The sequence below is a fragment of the Callithrix jacchus genome, chromosome 8, assembly GCF_049354715.1.
Source record: "Callithrix jacchus isolate 240 chromosome 8, calJac240_pri, whole genome shotgun sequence".
Taxonomy (NCBI): domain Eukaryota; kingdom Metazoa; phylum Chordata; class Mammalia; order Primates; family Cebidae; genus Callithrix; species Callithrix jacchus.
The window spans coordinates 32,567,761-32,589,831 of record NC_133509.1 but is presented as its reverse complement, the minus strand read 5'-3'; the positions used below and the strand labels follow the sequence as shown (position 1 = coordinate 32,589,831).

The following is a 22,071-nucleotide window of genomic DNA, read 5'->3' as shown; positions in this document are numbered from 1 at the left end:
CCTCAGATGGCCCAATGAGGATATAAGGCAAGTTTGAGATAGGAAAACAGAGATAGCAAAAAATGAACCATTTTGGCTTCGGGTCCACACAGCAAGTTGGTAAAGAAGCTTCACTCCCTACTTCTGCCTCCTTTACTCCCCTACACTGATTCCCGAAAGCTGCCCTCAGCCCACTCACGTAGATGCCCGCCTGGATGGAGGCCTCTGCCCCGGTGCACTCGATGGTGACTTCCGGCTTGCATCCCAGCAGACCTTCTACTTTACTGGCGATTTCCTGAGGGCTCTCCTTGGAGATCTGGAGGACTAAATCAGCCCCGATCTCCTTGGCTTTGGATAACCGGGGAGCAGACAGATCTGAAGGTAAAAAGAATTTCTTTCAGAGAAATCTGATGACTCATTAGGAAGAAAAGAAAATGGAGGTGCAAGATCGGATGGCAGCAAAGCTCTGGGGCAATGGGTGGTGGTGCTGAGCCCAACGCACACACTCTTCACATCAAGCTTGTCCAACACACAGCCCCCATGCAGGTCAGGGCTTTGAGGTTTTTTGTTTTTTGTTTTTTTTTTAAGCTCATCAGCGATCATTAGTGTTATTGTATTTTTTTTATGTGTGGCATGACAATTCTTCCAATGCAGCCCAAGGAAGCTAAAAGATTGGACACCCCTGTTCTACACCCTCATACGCCCACATATCCACCACACAGCCACACACACACACACACACTCACAGCTTCTCCTCACACAAAACACACACTCACTGCTTCTTCATCTCCACACACCCCCATATCCACCACACAGCTACACACACACACACACTGTTTCCTCACACAAACACACTCACATATCTGCCACACAGCTACACACAAACACACTTACAGCTTCTCCTCACAAACACACTCATATATCCACCACAGCTACACACACACACCCTCACAGCTTCTCCTCACACAAACACATTCACACATCTGCCACACAGCTACACACACACACCCTCACAGCTTCTCCTCACACAAACACACTCACACATCTGCCACACAGCTACACACACACGCACACTCTCTCTCTCCCCTACAGATAGCCTCTCCCAACACAAAACACACTCATACTCTTCTATCTCTCCACAACCCACAAGACATACACATTCACCCCCTCCACAGTCACAAATAGCCTCTCCTCACACATACACATACAGTAGGCCCAGCTGTTTCCCAGTCAAGGAGAGTGAAAAAGAACAAAGTCTTACCAGTCACCACTACTTGAGATGCTCCCATTGCCTTGGCCACAAGCAACGTAACCAGCCCAATTGGCCCTAAACAAGCAGAAGACAGAAGATGTGTGTGAAATACTCAACATCTGGTAGAGGTGGTAAATTTTTTTACCACCTCAACATCTCCCACTTGTCCAGGCCATGGACAGGAACCATAGCTTTTGCATGTCTCTAGCATCTATCCCAGTGCCTGGCATGATAAGACCTTAGTAGCTGTTTGTTGAATGCAGAAGTGAAGGAATACATGAAGAATTATTCTTTGCATAAACTATGCTCCTAGTGCTGGGTTCCATTTAATCCTCTCAAACCTCAGAGTTAAAAATTTTCCACTCACTCTTGGACACTGGTGGAGATAATCTCAAAGAACCGTAGGATTAAATAAAACATACACTTATTCAGAGAATAAGAAATCTCAGAAGGTTTGGACTTGTTTTCCTGTTCTCTCTTTGCCCATACCTTCATGAGAACCCATCACACCTCCCCCAAAGAGAGACATATTCCTCTTAGGTGCCCTCTGAGGACCACCTGGGGAGGGTCCTTAAGTGAGCTGCTTCCTCGGGTTGGCCCAGCTGCCCAGGTAGCCCCAGGATACTCAGGTGTCCAAGAATTTGCCTGAGATACCTGCTTTGCTACGTGACACTATGGTTTTAATATAAAAACCAGACCCACAGAATGAAAGCAATGCAGAATATCTTTGGGGATTTACTTCCTGCACATATCTCCTGAGAACAATTTTGTGAGCTCCCTCAGAAAACAAAACACTGGAAAATAATACTTGAAATGTCCAACAAAGCATAATTTAAAAACTACACAGCTATTAAAAATTCTGCCATAACTCTATTGACATGGACAAATGTTCACAGTGTATTGATTTCTTTTTTTTTTTGAGACCCAGCCTCCTGAGTAGCTAAGATTACAGGCTAATTTTTAGTAGAGATGGGGTTTCACCATATTGGCCAGGTTGGTGTTGAACTCCTGACTTCAGATGATCTGCCTGCCTCGCCTCCCAAATTTCTAGTATTACAGACGTGAGCCACTGTGCCTGGCCTGATTTTTTAAAAGGAGTAGGTAAAAGGAAGGGTATTTAGCATGGTCTCAGAAAAACAAAACAAACAAAAAACACTAAAAGATTCTACACCAAAATATCAATAGTGATTCTCCTGGGCCAATCGGTGATGGGATTACAGGTGAAGTTCTGTGTGTGTGTGTACTGGGGGCAGGGCATGCATGTGTGTGGTATGTATGACTTATTTTCCTTTTCTATGGTAAAAAGGTCCTGGATCCATGCAGACTCTTTTTAAGAATCGGTCACCCAAGGCCTGCAGTCTGCTAGCCCATTGTAGCAAGTATATTTTACATCCATCACCCCTCTTAGGAAGCCCTGTGATCACTTATTTGGCCTGCCAAAGAAAATTACAAACACGTATGAGGAATACCAGATGACACCCACAAGGTGTGAGCATACTGTCTGGGTCACCAGCAGTTAGGAGCCTAGAATGACTTGGTCTGAGGCGGCTAGCACTTGTTCCAGGTGGCTGACCACAGGTATGAGAGAAGGCAGCCAGCTGCAACCCCACTGCAGGCAGAGTGCTGGCTCCCATTGGTGTGGGAACAGACCACTGCACACTCCTCCCACTGGCCAGGAGCAGGGTCTGCCATATTCACAGATGGGACTAGGCCATCACTTCACTGGTATGATTTGAAACTTCTAAGAGTTGGCCAGGTGCGGTGGCTAACTTTTCTGGCTAACACAGTGAAACCCCTTCTCTACTAAAAATACTAAAAATTAGCCAGGTATGGTGGCATGCACCTGTTGTCCCAGCTACTCCAGAGGCTGAGGCAGTAGAATCGCTTGAACCTGAGAGGAGGAGGTTGCAGTGAGCTCAAATTGTGCCACTGCACTCCAGCCTGGATGACAGAGCAAGATTCTGTCTGAAACAAACAAACCAGAGAGTTTCCCTTCTCTTTACTATCAAAAATATTTCTTTAAGGTAAAGGTTGCAGTGAGCCAAGTTTGCACCGCTGCACTCCAGCCTGGGCAACAGAGTGAGACTCTATCTCACACACACACAAAAAAAACTTTCCTAGTTTCCCATCAAGGGCTCAAAAATAATCACCAGAATGATTCCTTTTTTTTTTTTTTTTTTTTTTTTGAGACAAGAGTTCCGCTCTGTTGCCCAGGCTAGAGTGCAGTGGCGTGATCTTGGCTCACTGCAACCTCTGCTTCCTAGGTTCAAGTAATTCTCCTGCCTCAGCCTCCCAAGTAACTGGGACTACAGGGGCGCATCACCACACCTGGCTAATGTTGGTAGTTTTAGTAGAGACAAAGTTTCATCATGTTGGCCAGGCTGGTCTTGAACTTCTGACCTCAAGTGATCTGCCCACCTCAGCCTTTCAAAGTGCCGGGATTACAGGCATGTGCCACCACACCCAGCCCAGATTAATTCTTTTTATTTGTTTGTTTATTTTGAGATGGGGTCTTGTTTTTTTTGAGAAATGGTCTTGTTCTGTCACCCAGACTGGAGTTCAGTGTCACAATCATGGCTCACTACAGCCTCAACCTCCCAAGCTCAAGTGATCCTACTACCTCAGCCTTCTGAGTAGCTGGGACTATTGGTACACACTACGACACCAGCTAATTTTATTTTTTTGTAGAGACGGGGTTTCACCATGTTGTCTAGACTGTTCTCGAACTCCTGGGCTCAAGTGATCCACCTGCTCTGGTCTCCCAAAGTGCTGGGATTATAGGCATAAGCCACTGTGCCCAGCCAATTCATTCTTTAAATGAACAAAAGGGCTATGTTGCCTAGGAAATATAACCTTAGTTAATATCATGTCTGCAGATACTCATTTGTTTAGCAAAGTGCTAGTCACGAGGGAATGGGACACTGCAATCCTTCCTTACTCAAAAGGATTCTAGAACAAACCCCAAGCCTTGGAGGGGAAATGAGATGGGCACAGGGGTCCCCACATTTCCAGTCAATGAACCCGCAACAGGGTAGCTTCTGTTTCTTACCAGCTCCACACACAAGGACCTTGTTCCCCAGGGCAACTCCGCCTCTCCTGCAGGCATGGATCCCCACAGAAAGTGGCTCAATCAGGGCACCTTCCTCAAAGGTGACATTGTCAGGAAGCCTGAGGAGTCATTCAACACAGAGATCCTCTGAGTTAACTACAATGCTAACAATAGTATTATATATGCCTGTTACTGTAATAACAACCAGAGCTAAATTTTTTCCAGCATTTATTTATGTACAGAGCAATGTGCTAAGTAATTTATATACATTTACTCTTGTAAATATCTAGAATAGTTCTATGATAGGTACTATCATTCCCATTTTACAGATGAGGAGACAGGCGTGGAGGGTTAAATGACTTGCCCCAAAGGTCCAAAGCTAGTGAGGGGCCCAAAGGGTTCGAATTAGAAGCCAGATACGTTCTGATCCCAGAACCTGTGCCACACTGTCCCCATCTGAAGATGGCAACATGGTTTTCTTTGGATAAATCACGTCAAAGAAATGAACACATTACATTTTCTTTAATGTGTTATCCAAGCTAAGGTATGGTGGTTGTCATTAATAAATGAAAAGTTTATTTAACAAGGAGTTAACACGGCCACATTCAAGCATCTCATCTGCTTCTCAAACTTAGAGTCTTTTTAGTTTCACTTTAGCAAACAATCCTATCACCAGCTTTGTAGAACAGTGATGTAGCAATGGGCATCACTCTGATAGTTGCCACCCGCCCCCATATTATACATTCCAGAAGAACCACATCTGAGGACAGCAGCTGCCCAGCTGAACCAGGATCAGTTAAGATGAAAAAGGACCTGTTTCACATAGCTGGCTAAATGCCATTCACATTCACTCTGGGCTCTAGGTTTTCACTTCCACTGGCATCTTGACCCTATCAATAAGATCATGACAGCAGACATTTGCATCAGGCTTTACAGATAAGGAAGCATGCTCGTCCATTATCTCATTTAATCCTCAAGATAATCCGGTTAGGCAGGAAGGGCAGTCTTTCTTTTTTTAAACCTTTATTTTATGGGAAAAAAAACCTGAAACTCAATGACATTAAGAGAACTACCAAGGTTACCAGGCAAGGGAATGGAATGCCAGACTTAACCAAGCTGTCCTGATTTCACATCCTCTCCCTGTCCCATATCAGCTGGCTCCTGATACGAGCAGCTGTGTTGCTAATATTAATATCCCATTTCTGCTAGTTCCTCAGTGCCCAGGATTTTGCCCAGTGCCCCAAATCTCCACACACAGGAACAAGAAAACCCTCAAGTTCCAGAAAGAAATAAATGTGGCAGCCAAACCACATGCTCATCCCCATGATCCTCTCAACACTGTCCCCGAGCTTCAACAGAGTAACTCAGAGTCCTGCTGTCACCGTCCCCGTTCCTTGACAGAACTACTCACCAGGCCTGCAGAGGCCCAGCTGCCACCCACCACCCTCTTATCCCCTCCCCTCGGCTTCTTTCCCATCACTTCCCCTACTCCAATCCACTTTCCTGCTCTGACTGCTGTCACACTCCTACTCACTCTAGAAGTATCACTTCTATATAATGGGAAAAAGTTTAAAATGAAATAGTGAAGATTCCTAAACTCTTTCAGGGACCCCCCTCCACAGGCTCCCAGACACGCCTGCCCCTCCACATGTGGGCCTCCTGCAGAACTCATCAGGGCTCTACACAGAGGGTGGCCTGCATGAGAACTGCACGGAGGAGAGCTGGGACTGGGGAAGGTTTATCAGGGAGAGCGCTCTACGGATTAAGCAGACACTGCCTCATCCCCTTGCACCCAACACAGCTAACCGTGCTGGAAAGCCACCTGGGGTGTAACCAGAAGGGTGCACAAGGAGTCCTGGAGCCCAGCCCTGCTGCTACTGACCTTGAGAGTCACTGAGTCCACCCTCCCCATTCTTGTCAAGTGGGGGTTCATAGGGAACGAGGATGAGAAGACTCCAACTTTCTCCCCAGCCCTAACCTTTCATGACTTTATAAACACCAGGGAGTGATGAGGCAACTTGGTAGTTTTTACAGTGGGGTTCAGGGAACAGGCCAAAGAGGGTAACGGATGATCAAGAAGCCAAGAAGGAAGAAGGAAAATAGAAAATAGGTGGGTGTAAAAATCAAGAGGCCATGATAATATGGGAATCCTAAAAAGACATGAGAGAGGAGGGTTTGGGTCCAGGGAAGAACTGGGAATGTGGGCAGAAAGCACCCTGAGAGGAGAAGAGAGGCAGAGGCTGTGTGACGCCCCAGACACCTTCCTCAGCACCCCCACTGCTACTGCCAACCATGGCCCCATCATTCCCTACAAACCCCCAGCACAAGACTCTCTTTCCTAATCCTGGACCTCTATCCCCAGACCGCTAGGCCATGGCTGTGGCATAGCTTGCTACCATTTACTGAGCACCTACACTGTACCAGACCTCAGGCTGGAGACTTGATACGCCTTTCTCATTGGATCTCATCAGTAATTCTGTGAGGGAGGTACCATTACTGTCTCCATTTTACAGGTGAGGATATCAAAATTACAAAATTTAAGTAACCTGCTCAAGGTCACACAGTTGTAATTGGCAGAGACCAGTGGGCTTCACCACTATGCCCTTCTGCCTTCCATGAAATTTTGTTTGGTCTCTTGACTTAGAAAGGGCCCAGAAAAGATGGGCTCATTCAGAAACCACTTGCTGAAAGGTGGACTCTGCACATGTAACCTGCTTGCTTCTAGAGCAGGTTCAGGTGTTGACTTAAACCCATCACAAGGTCTCTGCTCTGTGACTCCTCTCAAGGCTCCCAGTGGGCCCTAGAAAAACTCAGATCTCTGGGACTGCTCCTGTGACTGGCACCTGGCCTCCATCAGACAGGTTGCAAGGGAAACTGAAACTGAAAGACTAAAACCAGCCACTGTGAGTCAGTCTTATTCCTAGGGAGGCTACCCTCCCTCAATGCCACCAACAAGAGCAGCCTGCCCAGGGGATGCCTCATGTTTGGAATTATGACCTAAAAGAATAAAGAAATAACCACAGGAAACTAGAAGATAGTACCAAACTAATGAAGGGAAAGAGGTCCCAGGTGACACAGTGGGACTGTGGACACTAACTTGTAGCAGAAGGCCGCATTGTGCTTGTAGAACCGGCAGAGGTTCCCGTCATCAGGGGGTGTGGCACAGAAGAAGATGGTAGGCGACAGATTGTATCGGCCGGTCTTGCAGAATTCATCAGTTTCTCGGGGAGCACCAGGCTCGATGGCAACACGATCACCTGGAGCAGAAAACAAAGATGGCGCCATGTCTGAGGGTGGGAGCAGAGTCTGCCCCTCTTTGGTCTGGTTCTTTGCTTTCCAAACTTTGAAAACAGCATAAGTAGAGATGTTGTGAAGGCTTGCATGCTCATGGGCAGATGCCAGGTGAGAGAATCTAGCTTAATGAGCCACCCTCCTCCCTGAAAACTCAGGGTGCCCCAGGCACGTAAGGAAACAGGATGAAGCACAGGCTCACTCTGGGAGAAAAGGACCAGCCCCCCACTCCGCAGTCCAGGGTGACCTGCCCTTTTTCGAAGGCCTGTAATAAGCCAAGCCATCCCCCTATCTCCACAACCACTTCCCAGCTAAGGCAAGCCAAGTATAGTTCCCATCTCACAAGTGCTGCAAAAGGGGTAGCTAAAACAGAGTTTGCGGGCATTTTTTCTTCATCTGTTTGGAAAATACAGAGCAAAGTCTTTAGAAAATCAAGAGCCATAATTACAGCATGTTTTATGTTCCATCTGGTTATTTTTAGACAATAACTAGTAGTCAACTGATTCCTAGTAGTAGAACTGCAAAGGCCAATAGCCAGGTCTATTATACTTCTACTCTATGCCTCACTACACCTGCTTGGAAACCCAGCCTGAGAACTGCTCTCTAATTGTTTTTCTCCTATCTTTTTATTATGAAGAGTTTCAAACACACAGCAAAATTCAAAGACTTGTGTAGTAAACACCTGGATACCCTCCTCCTGCATCCTTCAAGGAACTTCTAGCTATGTTTACTTTATCACATATCTATCCATCTACCCTCCGTCTCAACTCTGTCTCTCCTTCCATCAATCTATCTTCTCTGATGCATTTCATAGCAAGCTACAGACATCAGTATACTTCACCCTTAAATGCTGCAGCCTGCATATCATTAGAGTTCAGTATTTGTTAATGGTTCTTTTCAAAGGTATCACCTAGTAATGCAAACCCCTTTTAAGATACAGAACACTACCACTACCTCAGAAATCTTCTTCCTCTGTATCCCTTCCCAGCGAATCCCCATCCCCATCCCCAGAGAACACCAATGATTTTTTTGTACCACAGATTAGTATTGCCTGTTCTAGCATCACAAAAATGGGATACTCTTGAATCTTGCTTCTTTCAGTTAGTACGATACTTTTCAGATTGATCTATGTTGTAGTATTAACAGTTTGTTTGTCTGGCCAGGTGTGGTGGCTCATGCCTATAATCCCGTAATCCCAGCCCTTTGGGAGCTCAAGGCAGGAGGATTGCTTGAGCCCAGCATTTTGGTACCAACCTGGGCATCTTTATAACAAAAAATTTTTTTAATAAGCTGGGAATGGTGGTGGTGTGCGCCTATGGTCCCAGCTACTTGTGAGGCTGAGGTGGGAGAATCATTTGGGCCCAGGAGGTTGTGGCTGCAGAGAGCCATGATCATACCATTGCATTCCAACCTGGGTGAGTGACTGTCTTGAAAACAAATGACAGTTTGTTCCTTTTCACAGCTGAATAGTGTTTCCTTGTAAGAGTATACCATATTCAGTATCACTATTCTCCTATTGATAGAAACCTGGTTGTTTCCAGTTTTCTCGTTGTTGGACTTTGGGGGTTGTGTGTTTCTTTCTTTCTTTCTTTTTTTGTTTTTTTGGTTTGTTTATTGTTTGAGACAGGATCTTAGTCTGTCACCCAGGCTGGAGTACAGTGGTACAGTCACAGCTCACTGCAGCCTCAACCTCCTCCAGTTCAGGTGATCCTCCTGCCTCAGCCTCCCAAGTCAGGAAGGAGAAAGAAAAAAAAGCAGGCAGACAATTAGGGCAGGTGGTTAGTTAAATTCTTTCAAACAAAAGAGCAGCCTGGAAAAAAATCAAACTGCAGGCATAAAAAGAGCGGCTTGGAAAAATCAAGCTACAGGCACAGATAAGGGAGTGAGGCCCAACACAGAAACACCTTGGTTCTCTGTGTAATCAATGGGCTCCCAGGAAAAAGTTTCCTCCCCTTTTTGGGCATGTACACAGTGCCCTCCATGGGAACTTGCATGGGGGTGTTGCAGGGGCTTGCCTAAAACATGTCCACAATTGATCAGACAAGAGAAGCTGCACCCTGTGCTTGCCTAAGACATGCTTACAGCTACACAGATAAGGGAAATTACACAGGCACCTACACAGATAAGGAAAGTTTCTTATAAAAACCTTTGTATTTAACTGTAAAATGACAACCTTCTTTCAGGTCCCCCTGTTGTGTTGCTGAGAGCTTTCCTCTTCACTTATTTAACTTTCACTCCAACCTCACCCTTGCTGTCCATGCTCCTTAATTTTCTTGATCATGAGACAAAGAACTCTGGATAACACCTCAAAGAGACTGCTACACTGACCCTAGACTGCTTCATTTGTAGGGGCTCGTCTGGGATATGTCTAAAGGGTGAGTAGGAGCAGACCTCCAATACTTTACTTTCTACAGTTTCTTATCCACAGTTTTTTTTCTCTCAGAATCAAACAAACACCAGGCCTCTGTTGGCCAGTTAAGAGTGGTTAGTGAAGCCACCAGATCTGTAAGACTCAAGAGGACAGGCTTGCTGGAGAAGACTCTAAATCTCCCATTGCCCTTAGGTGTTGGGAATGTTGGCTCTGTTCCAATCCAGTGTCCATTCATGGAAGACCTAGCAATCACATGGTGTTAGTTGGAAGGAGGGCCTGGGGCAACTGAAGGTTTCTGGCTGAGGCTACACCTTGGTGTTATCTGAAGGCCCCTGAACTAACTCCAGTCCCGCCAGCTTGTCGCAGTGTCAGCACCAGGACTTTCAGTCTTTCCTGTCGTGTTGTCTTCCATTCTCTCCTTCATGGCTATCATGTCTCCTATCCCTTCTTTGTGTGCTCTGCTAAAGGTGTTTTTACAACCTGGGAATATAATCTTGTTGGATAGTCAGTCAGTACCTCAGTAACCAGGAATGTAATGCAAAGAATTGCTGTTTTTGTGATTTCCTAGGAACAGGGGGAATTCAATATTTCGGTCTAAATTTTCACCTAGTAAAGACCTTTTTGTCTCCTAATGATAGGCATTCATGGCACTGTCTGGGAGGATATTTCACCCTCAGTGAATACTCTCCATTTTTTTTTTTTTTTCCTCCATGTAAGAACCCAGCACTGCCCAATGAATTTGAACCGTTTCTCTATGAGACAAGTTAATTTTCTTCTGCTAGGAGGCATACTGTGGGGACAGCCTATTAAACCCCAAACCTCTCTTTCTATCCTCTGCCTGGAAAAAATCTGGAATCAGAGTTTTTACCTAACATTTCAGTCCCTACCATGCTACCTAGTGAAAGGAGATTTTTCTCTGCCCCACTAGCACTTTGTCCAAGGCCTCTAGTTCCCCAGTTTCTCTCCCTTCTACATCTCTCTATTTGGGACCAGGCTCCATGCCCCATCTGTAAACAGCAACATTCCAACTTCAACAGTGAAGACAAAGCCACCCTTGAGAGACAACTTTTAGCCTCAGTGCTGCCCCCATCACAGGGAGGACAGCCATTCAGTCTTTATTTTTGAGGCACCTGTTCTGCATCCAGCTATCGTGGAATCTGGCTAACAGACAATCACCTCCTCGAATATCAGGCTTTGCTGCTGGAAGGATCTATAATCCATTTAAAAACCTGTCCCTACATAAACCCAGCCACTTTCCTCCCAGAGGAAACTGGAAAATCTGAACATGACTGTGAACAGGCTACAAACCTATGCAGCCAGGAAAGATCTCAAAGAAACTCCCTTAAAAAACCCAGACTGGGCTCTCTTTCTGACAGTTTGTTCCTTTGCATGGCTGGGATTATTTTGCTTAATTTACTTTTTGCAGTAGGATTATGCACTGCGGCACTTTCTGAATGTTGGACAGACAGTCTCAATTACTATAATCTTTTGCTTAGTGTTATTAGCCTTGTAGTGGGGTTATTGGTCATAGGTAAAAGACAAACATGAAAACTCTGTTACTATTACTTTTACTAGCATTTGCTATTAAATGTAGCAATACTTCACATCCTTTAGTCCCTATAGTATCAGCCATTATCTCTTTAAACAGTAAGACTGATTGCTGGATTTGTCCTGTTTTGCTCAGTTTGATAACACCAAGGACCTCTTTTCTCCACCCTGTCATCAGTTAACACAGACCTGCCCTCAAGCTGATTTTTTCTTTTCTCTACCATGTCAGGAGTTGAAGGTGTCTTATTAGGCTGAGACTTCAATTCATAAGACACCATTCCTTGCCTGAGGAGGACCCAGCTTCACAGCTTTACCTTAGCAGTTGTCTTATGAAAAGGAGGCAGCAAAGGAGTAACCCCACTGGCTGCTGGCTGGTGAGGAACACCTGGGATTTAATAAGTCCATGCAACCCCTTGAGGCAATTCTTTTGTCCCAAACTCAATTCCAAGCTTCAGGTTGAAGCCCTGGAATGGAACACTAGACTGAGGCAGACGACAGTGGAAGTCAAGGGGCCCAGTGCAGGTGAGCATGACTAATTCCCACAGATTAGGCCCTCCCACTTTGTGGATGGATGTCATGCCTGTAAACATGGCATAGATAAGGTCTAGGGAACCCAAAGGTTACCTACAGTGAGAGGATAGGGTGGCACATAGATAAGTGTGAATATTCCTACCCACTAGTCTGTTACCCTTCACAGGACTCCAGTGTTGTTGGGCTCCATGACTTGGGAAAGAGGAACCCAGAATATTAGCCACCTTCTTATTAATGTCATTACTGTTAGAAGTCTAGCTCAAAGACCTATCTCCTCCATGAACCCTTTAACCACCTCCGCCCACAGCAAGTGCCCTTTGAACTCCTAAAGCCTATTCTTTCCCACACCTAATTGTACCCTATGGGCTTTCTCTCTAATTGCTGTATTTATGTAGGGCCTGACATCTAGTGTTTCCACATAGATCTAAGCATCCAGGGATCATATCTGCTCATTTTTCTATATCCCTCAAGGCTCATGGCACAAGACTGAACTCATTGTAGGCAACTGACTATGCCCTTTTTATAATTTACATTTAGAGAATCCCACTCTTCGTTATAATTTATAGTCAGAGACCTTGTCCCACAGGTGAGAACTAATCATCAGTAGCTGTTGGAAGCTATAAACATTCCACTATGGAATAGCTTCATAACACCACAGGAGCTCTCTTGACTTCCACTAATGATGAATGACTTAACATCCCTAAACAAGACATATGCCTACTTCTTTACAGCTGGTCAATCCCTTTCCATGTGGTTGGCCTCAGAGAACTTTATAACTAACACAAGATGGTGCTTCATGTCTTGTGAAGGGAACCTCCACCTTCCTCTAAATAATCTGACATTATTTCCAGGCTGCACAGCAGCCTTACCAGTAAAGGAAGGTTAAAGCAAACAGCTAACTATGCCAAGACAACTTGGATTTAATTCGCAGTGAATAACATAGGCTGCCACAGCTGATAATTCCTCCCTCTGGGAAAATGAATTAAGTAAATCTAGGTAAAGTATTGGTGGCTTCCCAGCCATCTAATAAAAATCAAACATTATTATTATTATTATTATTATTTTTGAGTTGGAGTTTCACTCTTGTTACCCAGGCTGGAGTGCAATGGTGCAATCTCGGCTCACCGCAACCTCTGCCTCCTGGGTTCAAGCAATTCTCCTACCTTAGCCTCCGGAGTATCTGGGACTACAGGTATGCGCCACCATGCCCAGCTAATTTTTGTATTTTTAGTAGAGACGGGGTTTCACCTTGTTGACCAGGATGGTCTCGATCTCTTGACCTCGTGATCCACCCGCCTCGGCCTCCCAAAGTGCTGGGATTATAGGCGTGAGCCACCGCGCCCGGCCCAAAAATCAAACATTATATCCAAAGCCCTGGTTCTCAGCATGTAAAGGCAGTTTGGGTTCCTATGCCTCAAATGTTTTCTCCAGCCCTTTACCTCGCTTATTTATTACTTGGCTCCGGATGTTACATAAATTGTCTATTCCTCAAATGAACCAAGGGTCTGGATAAAATACACTAATCACATCCTGCATTCTCTTCTACTGCCCTTAACACATGGTGACCAAGTAACTATCTGTCTGCCTCAGGTCCCTCTTCCCTTGTGTAAGGTAAGATCCATGTGAGTATAGACCAAGACTGTCTTGTTCCCTGCTACACTCCAGAGCTTAACAGAGGGCCTGGCCCGAAGAAGGCATGCATAGATATTTATGTTGAATAAACACATAAGTTGAAGAACCTTGCTGACCTGGTTTTAGATGCTTTACCAATGATCCCACTTTTACGACTCTTCCGGAAGCTTCATGTCCCAGCACCATGGGCTTTTTCACAATAAAATCCCCAATTCGACCATGCTGCCAGTAGTGGACATCTGAGCCACAGATTCCAACAGAATGGATCCTCAGCAACACCTCTGATAAAAGAAAGGAGGAAAAAACCAGTGAGAGAGGGAACAACCCCTATCACTCTGAGGTGCCTTAGTGATTTCCCTCTGCCCAGGGGTGAAGGCTGGGTTACCAGGCCAAGTATACAATTTAGACCACAGAGGAAAACAAGCTACATAGCAACCCTGATTAAGTCTTACAAGGCAAAAAAGCTTCCACATGTGATGGCAGATTGTGTCAACTTGGCAAGATCTAGTGCCTGGTTGTCTGAAGATATGTGTTAGGCATGACCAACTTTTAAACCAATAGACTTGGAGTAAAGTAGATTACCCTCCGTAATGTGGGTGAGCCTCATCCGATCAGTTTGAAGGTCTTAAAAGCAAAGACTGAGTTGAGGTTTCCTGAAGGAGAAGGAATTCTCCTCAAGACTGGAACATCAACTCTTACCTGAATTTCCAGCCTGCCCTCTGTACACACACACATACATACACATGTATCTTAGTGGTTTTGTTTCTCTGGGTAACACTGACCAATACATTGGGTAAACAAGAGATCATTAGTAGGATGAAATGTACCAAGTACTTAGAAGAACAAACTGTTTTCCAAAAGATAACTTTCCAAATAATTAATATGCTATGCCTGATTCTTATCTATTTATGAGAACAGGTCTGGCAGAATCTTAGCTTGGCAACATTTTCTGAACTACCAAGTTGAGTTCTTCATGCCTATTGTTCCCCACCCCCCTCCCCCATTCTTTTTTTTGAGACAGTCTCCCTCTGTTGCCCAGGCTGGAGTGCACGATCTTGGTTCACCGCAACCTCCACCTCCTGGGTTCAAGCGATTCTCCTGACTCAGCCTTCCAAGTAGCTGGGATTACAGCTGCCTGTTACCATGCCCAGCTCATTTTTGTATTTATAGCAGAGACAGGGTTTCACCATGTTGGCTAGGCTTGTCTGGAAGTCCTGACCTCAGGTGATCTGCCTACCTCAGCCTCCCAAAATGCTGGTATTACAGGCATGAGCCACCGCCCCTGGCCAGTTTTCTAAGTTTAAAATAATGGTACTGAGGCCCTTTGCTGAAATCAGTACCAGTAAGTACCATCATCTCTGACTGAGATGACGGTTACAAACACCTCCCTGAAAAAATACACTCTGCCTTAGAAAGACAAAGAGACCGAAATCTCTGCTATGCACTGTACCTGCCCCAGACTACTATGACGGCTCTTCGGAACTTTCTTCCTCCTTAGTTTTAGTGAACAGAATAAGAAATGGCAGGGCGAATTCTCAAGTTAAAGGCAGGGAGAAGTGTGAGTTACGAAAATCATCTCAGAATTTCCTCTCTTGAAGTAGCAGTTGGTAGCAAGAGATTGGATTTGACTAGAACACTCGCTGCTCTCTTCCCTTCCAATGCAAGTGTAGCAAAGGCAAGAGAGTGGAGGCAGAACGCTGCTTCAGGGAGGAAAGCTGTACCAGGACCCCAGCTTGTACTCTGGGTCCAAGATAGCGCTAGCCTGGCCACTTCTGGAATCAGCAGTCAACTTTTCAGGACACAGCGAGGTAACTCTTTCACTTCTCTGTCCTGGTATCTTGGTGAAAATCCTTGAACCCTAAATAAACAATTCTTGCTCAGCACCCATAGAATGGCTACATTCTATTTAGCCTGTATTTTTAGCACTTTTAAGTCAATAACCCAACTAAGCTTTGAGAAGCAAAGCTCTGGATCTACCAGGAAAACTGCCTTCGACCCAATGTTCACCCAGAAGCTGTGGTTCTGGTGTGAGGTAGGATAAAGTGGGAAAGGACACTCCCAACTCCTCAAGGGCAAAAAGGGGACCTGACTGGCTAGGTGTGAGAGTCCCCCTCTGCACTAGAACACTCTGCACATTGCCCCAACCTCACTTCAGGGTCCTGCACAATTATGACAAAGCAGGATTCCAGGGATGGGAGGGACTGGGAAACTGTCAGCAGGGATCTGCGCAGGCCAACAGAAAAAGGGATGGAAATGTTTATAGCACCTGCTGTGTGCCAGACAGTGGGCTGGACTTTATCCTCACGATAGCACTCAGTTTGTAAATGAAAAACCCGAAGCTGGGAAGTTAAAGATTCCACGTCGGGCATCAGCACGTCAGCTAAGCCCCACAGGCTCCCCAAACGAGTGGCCTGGAAGGAGTGGAGGAAAGGTGTTGGAAGCCCTGCCCCAGTGTGCTCACTCATTTTCTATGCTTGGTTGATTAGGGCAGGGGACAGGGCTCCATGCAGCCCCTCCCACCCCCACTGGACAGAAGGTCCTGGGCTGCCACACACTTCAGTAACTGGCCTTCCTGGAGAGTGGGGAAAGCTGGTATGATGCTCCCTTTGTTAAGAGTAAAAGATTAAGAAGGTCTGTAGACTCACTCCTTTTCAAAGTTTGGGTTAGCGTTAGGACGTGATTTGGCAACCCAGCGGCAGCTTCTGGTAGATAGGGTACTGTCCTTAGGTCAAAAGAGGAACAATTCTGTCACTGGTCCATATACTTCACATCAAAAACTCTTTGGGACAAGTCAGCAGTCTTGTACAGTAATTTTTCTCATTCTATCACTATTCTTTTTATTTCAGCCAAGATAAACTTCCCACTAGGTCATGCTATGGGCAGTGGACTCTGTTCTCACCCTAAAAAAAGCATAGTTTTTAAATGGAGGCAAAAGTAATAAACAGTAGGAAAAGAACAATAAAGGAAAAACATACATGTGACTCCAAGGGAAATAACAGGAAATAATAAAATATAAGTTGTGTTTCCCAAGAACCTACCATTTGGGCCTGGTTCAGGTATAGGATAGTTCTCCTAAAAGAAACAAAATTGAAAAAGTCATTTAGCATGCATAATAACTTTACCTTATGAACATTTTCCATTAAAAACTATTAGTTTCATTGTTAGTTTATTTCTTCTCAGACTTAACACAAGCTCAGACCACACTGCTGCTAGGTGCATGCCTGAGAGGACGTGCTAAATGTCACACTGCGAACACCTGCCTAGCCCTTCAACACTTTTCTGCATAACATAGCAACTGACTCAACAACAGCATGCACAGCATACTCACAAAGCATACAGAGGACCATACTTGCTGTCACTAGTGACATGCAACAGGGTGAGATAAAGTTCTGACACTGGGTTCCCTCCCTGGGAAATAGCCTACAAACCAAAGGCCCAATTGTAGCCAGGAAGAGCTGACTGTAATTGCTGACCTCATCCCACCCACTGGTGCAACTTCCCGAAGACTACGGAAGAAGCACAGTACATGTAACTCCAGGCAGAAGGGATGTTTGAGTTTCTAGATCTGCCATCCGTCTAAGATCTTGTCTTCCTGGAAAAACATGTTCTTAGGTACAGATTTGTTTGGTCTGACAAACTCCTCCAGGGAAAAGATGCAGGCATTTCTGACAGTTGGACCTGAGGATGTTTCCCTCCAGACAGGTGGGATAAAGCGTCTGTGCTGCCAACCTCTTTCCTTTACATCAGCACAAAGACTGCTACCTGGTCCTCTTTTCCCAAACTTCCCATGTGGTGTTTTAGGGGCCCCTTGGGAACACATAGGACCTGCATTTTGGCCTCTCTCACAGGTTCAGAAGCAATCTGAGCTATTCTGTATTCACACTAGTAGCAGTAGCAGTAGCAGTAGTGTTGCTTTACTAAGCCTTCTTTCCTCATTGTCACCTAGCTAGGAAAGTCCTAGTGACAGGGATGGCCACTGAGTTGCCAATCCCGGTGTTCATTTTATTATTTGAAGGTAATCAAGAAGAGAGATGTAGCCAGGCTCAGTGGCTCACACCTGTAATCCCAGCACTTTTGGGAGGCTGAGGTGGGCGGATCACTTGAGGTCAGGAGTTCGAGACCAGCTGGGCCAACATGATGAAACCCCAGCTCTACTAAAAATACAAAAATTAACCAGACGTGGTGGCACGTGCCTGTAGTCCCAGCTACTCAGGAGGATGAGGCAGGAGAATGGTTGAACCCAGGAGGGGGAGGTGGCAGCAAGCCAAGATTGTGCCACTGCTCTCCAGCCTAGGTGACAGAGATTCCGTATCAAAAAAAGAAAAGAAAAAAAGAGAGATGGAAATGTTCACAGCACCTGCCATGTGCCAAACAGTGGGCTGGGCTTTATTCTCACCGTAGCATATAGTTTGTAAATGAGAAACCTGAAGCTGGAAAGTTAAATAACTTGGTCAAGTTCATGCCACCAGAGTGGATGAATCCTGCTTCCACTGTGCCCTACCGTAGCCCCAAGGTGGAATGTCTTTTCTCCTTCACGGGTGATGCAAAGAGCTGCCAAACAAGTGATGAGAATGTCAGAGCTGGGCCACGAAGCAAGTTCTGGGAGGAGGCACTGTTCCAACGTGTGCCTCCTTCAACCCCACTGCATTGAACAACACCAAAGGGCACTAGACAAATGCTGCTCAGTACTATCACTGTGCTAAGTGATCAGTGGCTTTTACTTTTCCTAACAAGATAATAAACCCCTTGAAGCCAAAGACCATGCCTCCTATCTCTTCAGCATCAGGTACCCAGCTTGGCCCCATACCCAAGTGTTTGTATTTGTTAAATAACCACTATTTAAAACAGTGTTTCCAAGGAAGGTCTGAGGCTTTCACTCATCTTAAGTTAGTTACCAGCCCTTTTTGTTGAAGAGGCTCAGTGCTGATTTGAACCTCTCCTCCGGTGAAACAAAGCTCAAAGTGATAATGCTTTTGCTGCCTAGCTGGTACTCTCAATGGCTTGTCAGGTACCGTGTGCTTTTTCAGGCATTACCTTATTTAATACTCGCAAAAACCCTACATGGTATATCCTACTATTGTCCCTTTTTCATATGATGAGACTGAAAAACCTGCCCATGGTAACACTAAAGTAGTAGATGATGGAGCTGCATCCACAGCAGCCTGATGGGGGCAAAAAGGCGTAAGGCAGTTTTTTACCTCTTAATAATTTAGACTGGCTACAAGGAAGGAAGGAGGGTGGGAGGGAGGAAGGGAGGGAATCAATCTAAAAATAGCCACCTCAGGATAGCTGATTGTCACCAAAACCTTTCTCAGAGTTGTTGCTGGTCCCGCATCAGGGACTGCTATATAAAGTGATGCTTCTGTTATACCATGTGAATTTTTTTTCTTTAAGTTCTGGGATACATGTGCAGAACATGCAGGTTTGTTATACAAGTATCTATGTGCCATGGTGGTTTGTGGCACCTATCAACACGACATCTAGGTTTTCAGCCCTGCATACATTAGGTATTTATCCTAATGCCGTCCCTCTCCTTGCCTCCCACCCCCTGACAGGCCCTGGTGTGTGATGTTCCCCTCCCTCTGTCCATGTGTTCTCATTGTTCATCTCCCACTTGTGAGTAAGAACATGTGCTATTTAGTTTTCTGTTCCTGTGTTAGTTTGCTCAGAATAATGGCTTCCAGCTTCATCCATGTCCCCACAAACGACATGATCTCATTCTTTCTTATGGCTGCATCATACTGCGTGAAATTTTAAACTGCAGGTTAAAGTAAAATAAAGACTAAGGTCTTTATTTCAAACATGGGAGAGCACCCCCCCAACCCCCCCCCCCCCCCCCGCTTCCTGCTAAGGGCATTAGTAGGCAAATTCCCAAGCACTAAAAGACAGTTCCACAGCATACAATTCATAGCCTTGCCTCCAGCCAGGCCAGGCCTGAACTCCCATTTAGAGGTGGAGAGGGGGTAAGACTAAACCTTAGAACAACACCCAGGTACATCAAGTAGGCCCTGTGTTACTAGAGAGAACACTACTATAAATATTTGTTCAAGTTAACAGAGCTGAGCAATGTGCTTGCACCACACAGCAAGGCTGCAGTGACTCTCCCAGACACTAGAGGGTGCTGTGCCAACAGCTGGTGTTGTGCCTATAGCAGAACACATTTGATGGAGCAGTTAAATTCCTCTCCCTGCCTACCAACTTTCTTTTTCCATTCTTTTTCTTAGTGATTTTAATTATCCTTACAACTCAGACTTTTATCCTGCCTTCCGTCTCTGTAGCAGACATGCTACCTGGGCACAAAACCATTTTAACATCAGTCCATAGGTTTGTAAATATTGCCCTAAGCGCACTGTGGAGCCTACAATGTTTTATAGTTATTATAGCATGGTTACTCAAAACCTTGCTTTTCATGTTTCCTTGTCATGATGGTGGCCGCAATCCTCTGTTTGCTTAATCTCTTTTTCTGTCTCAGATACTCTTCCATTTATCCTATTTCTCATCTGCCAAAACTTCTTAGCTTCTCTGAGATCCTGAACTTCCACTGTTGTCTCCACAGCTCCTTTTTTCTCATTCCCAAAGGTTTTGTCATCTCAATCATATTCAAGATTTACTGGACAGATTTTTTTTTTTTTTTTTGTAACTCATCATCAGTCCCTGATGTCTGTCATATGTCACTGCACTCAGGCTGTAGTGCAGAGTCAGGATCTCAGCCCACTGCAGTCTCAACCTCCTGAACTCAAGTGATCCTCCCCTCTCAGCCTCCAAGGAGCTGGGATTACATGCACATGCCACCCTGCTGGGCTATATTTTTAAAAATTTTTGGTAGAGATGGGTTTTCGCCATGTTGGCCAGGCTGGTCTCAGACTGCTGGCCTCAAGTATCTGTCTGCCTCTGCCTCCAAAGTGTGGGGATTACTGGTGTGAACCACTGTGCCCGGCCAAATTTCTTATCTTTTAATGAGTGACTGTACACGGGGGTAAAGAGGAAGTAAGTAACTCTTCTTTACCGTAGTTGTGTCAGTTTTCCAGCATATTTCACTTCAAGTCAGAAATACATATGTGAATCAACTATATACTTTCCTTTCTATCCCCTTCAGCTCCTCCCACCACCCGACCAGCCCACTCCTAAAGTAACTCATGAAAATACTTCAGGGGACATGGAATCACCTCAGGTACCTCTCACATATTAAATGTTATCTTGCTTTTCCTAAATATATTTTTATATTAGCCTAAATATATATTTCCTAGTTATGTCCTCATTGGTTCCTTTTCCTCTACTTCCACCTGTATAACTGAGTTGATTCCCTCAACCTGTCTTTTGGGTTGCAGTAACGGCCTCAACACAAGGAGAAATGGGAGGAGGATGCTTTTTCCATCCTCCAGCCAACCTCAGTGACACAGTGAACTCATACTCTAGAATTGCCTGAGTATATGCAACCTAGGCTTCCCCCACCAGCTGCGTGACCTCAGGGTAGTTACGTAACCCCTGTGTGCCCCAGTTTCCTCCTTCATATAATGACAATCATAAAAGGGAATGCCGACTCAGTAAATATGTTCGCTCTTATTACAAAAGAAGTAAAATCAAAGTTCTTTTTTCATCATTAGGTTACACTATGGTTGAACCAGCCCTGGACAATCTTGTCCTTTTGATAAGAGTAAAACATGTTAAATAGAAATTACAGGAGGCCACTGTTTTGCTCCTGTACCAGGCCGCAAGAGAACAGAATAAAAACCCTACATGGAGCCACCCATATTAAAGTTATACATCATCAAAGCAAAACGAAGTTGTTATATGACCAGCTTCAGTCAGCATAATAAAGTCTCTTACAAACAAACAAAAACCTGAAGTAACCTGATCTTAACCAATCAGTCATTTTTCTATTGCTCTATTTCCGTTACTACTTTACAAAGAAAGTAACTGAAATGACCAATCTGTTTTTCCTTGTGTTTCTGCTTTCTTTAGCAATTTTCTGTTTCTAAAACCAACCTCCTATGTTTAGCTCACTGGAACACATGCTACTTTATGGAATGAAGTGTTGCCCAATTCTAGAATTGAAAAAAAAGCCAAATACGATCTTTTAAACTAACTGTAGTAATTTTGTCTTTTTGCAAGTATTTTAAATTGCATCCTGGATTCAACCAAACCTCAGATCAAAAATACTCAAAAAATAAAAAATAGCAATGCAACAATAAAAAATAATGCAAAAGAAAAAATATTGTATAACAGTTATTTACAGAGCATTTGCATTGTGTTAGGCGTTACAGGTAATCTAGAGATGATTTAAACTAGATAGGAGGATGCATGTAGGTTATAAGCACATACTACACCATTTTATTATATACAGGGGACTTGAGAAGCCCTGGACTTTGGTATCCACAAGGGGTCCTGAAGCCAGTCCTTCCCCAACTTCAGGATACC

At 44.9% G+C, this 22,071-nt stretch overlaps 1 protein-coding gene across 1 annotated transcript in view; it reads right to left on the bottom strand.

Annotated features, from left to right (window-relative positions):
- Nucleotides 1–22,071, bottom strand: part of SORD (sorbitol dehydrogenase) — a 37,156-nt gene that overhangs the window by 4,579 nt on the left and 10,506 nt on the right. The window contains exons 2-7 of the mRNA XM_002753413.6: nucleotides 16,692–16,725; nucleotides 13,770–13,934; nucleotides 7,378–7,537; nucleotides 4,281–4,399; nucleotides 1,241–1,306; nucleotides 179–354 (exon numbers count right to left, since the gene is read on the bottom strand). Coding sequence (XP_002753459.1) covers nucleotides 179–354; nucleotides 1,241–1,306; nucleotides 4,281–4,399; nucleotides 7,378–7,537; nucleotides 13,770–13,934; nucleotides 16,692–16,725 — 720 coding nt within the window. The remainder of the gene's footprint in view (nucleotides 1–178; nucleotides 355–1,240; nucleotides 1,307–4,280; nucleotides 4,400–7,377; nucleotides 7,538–13,769; nucleotides 13,935–16,691; nucleotides 16,726–22,071) is intronic.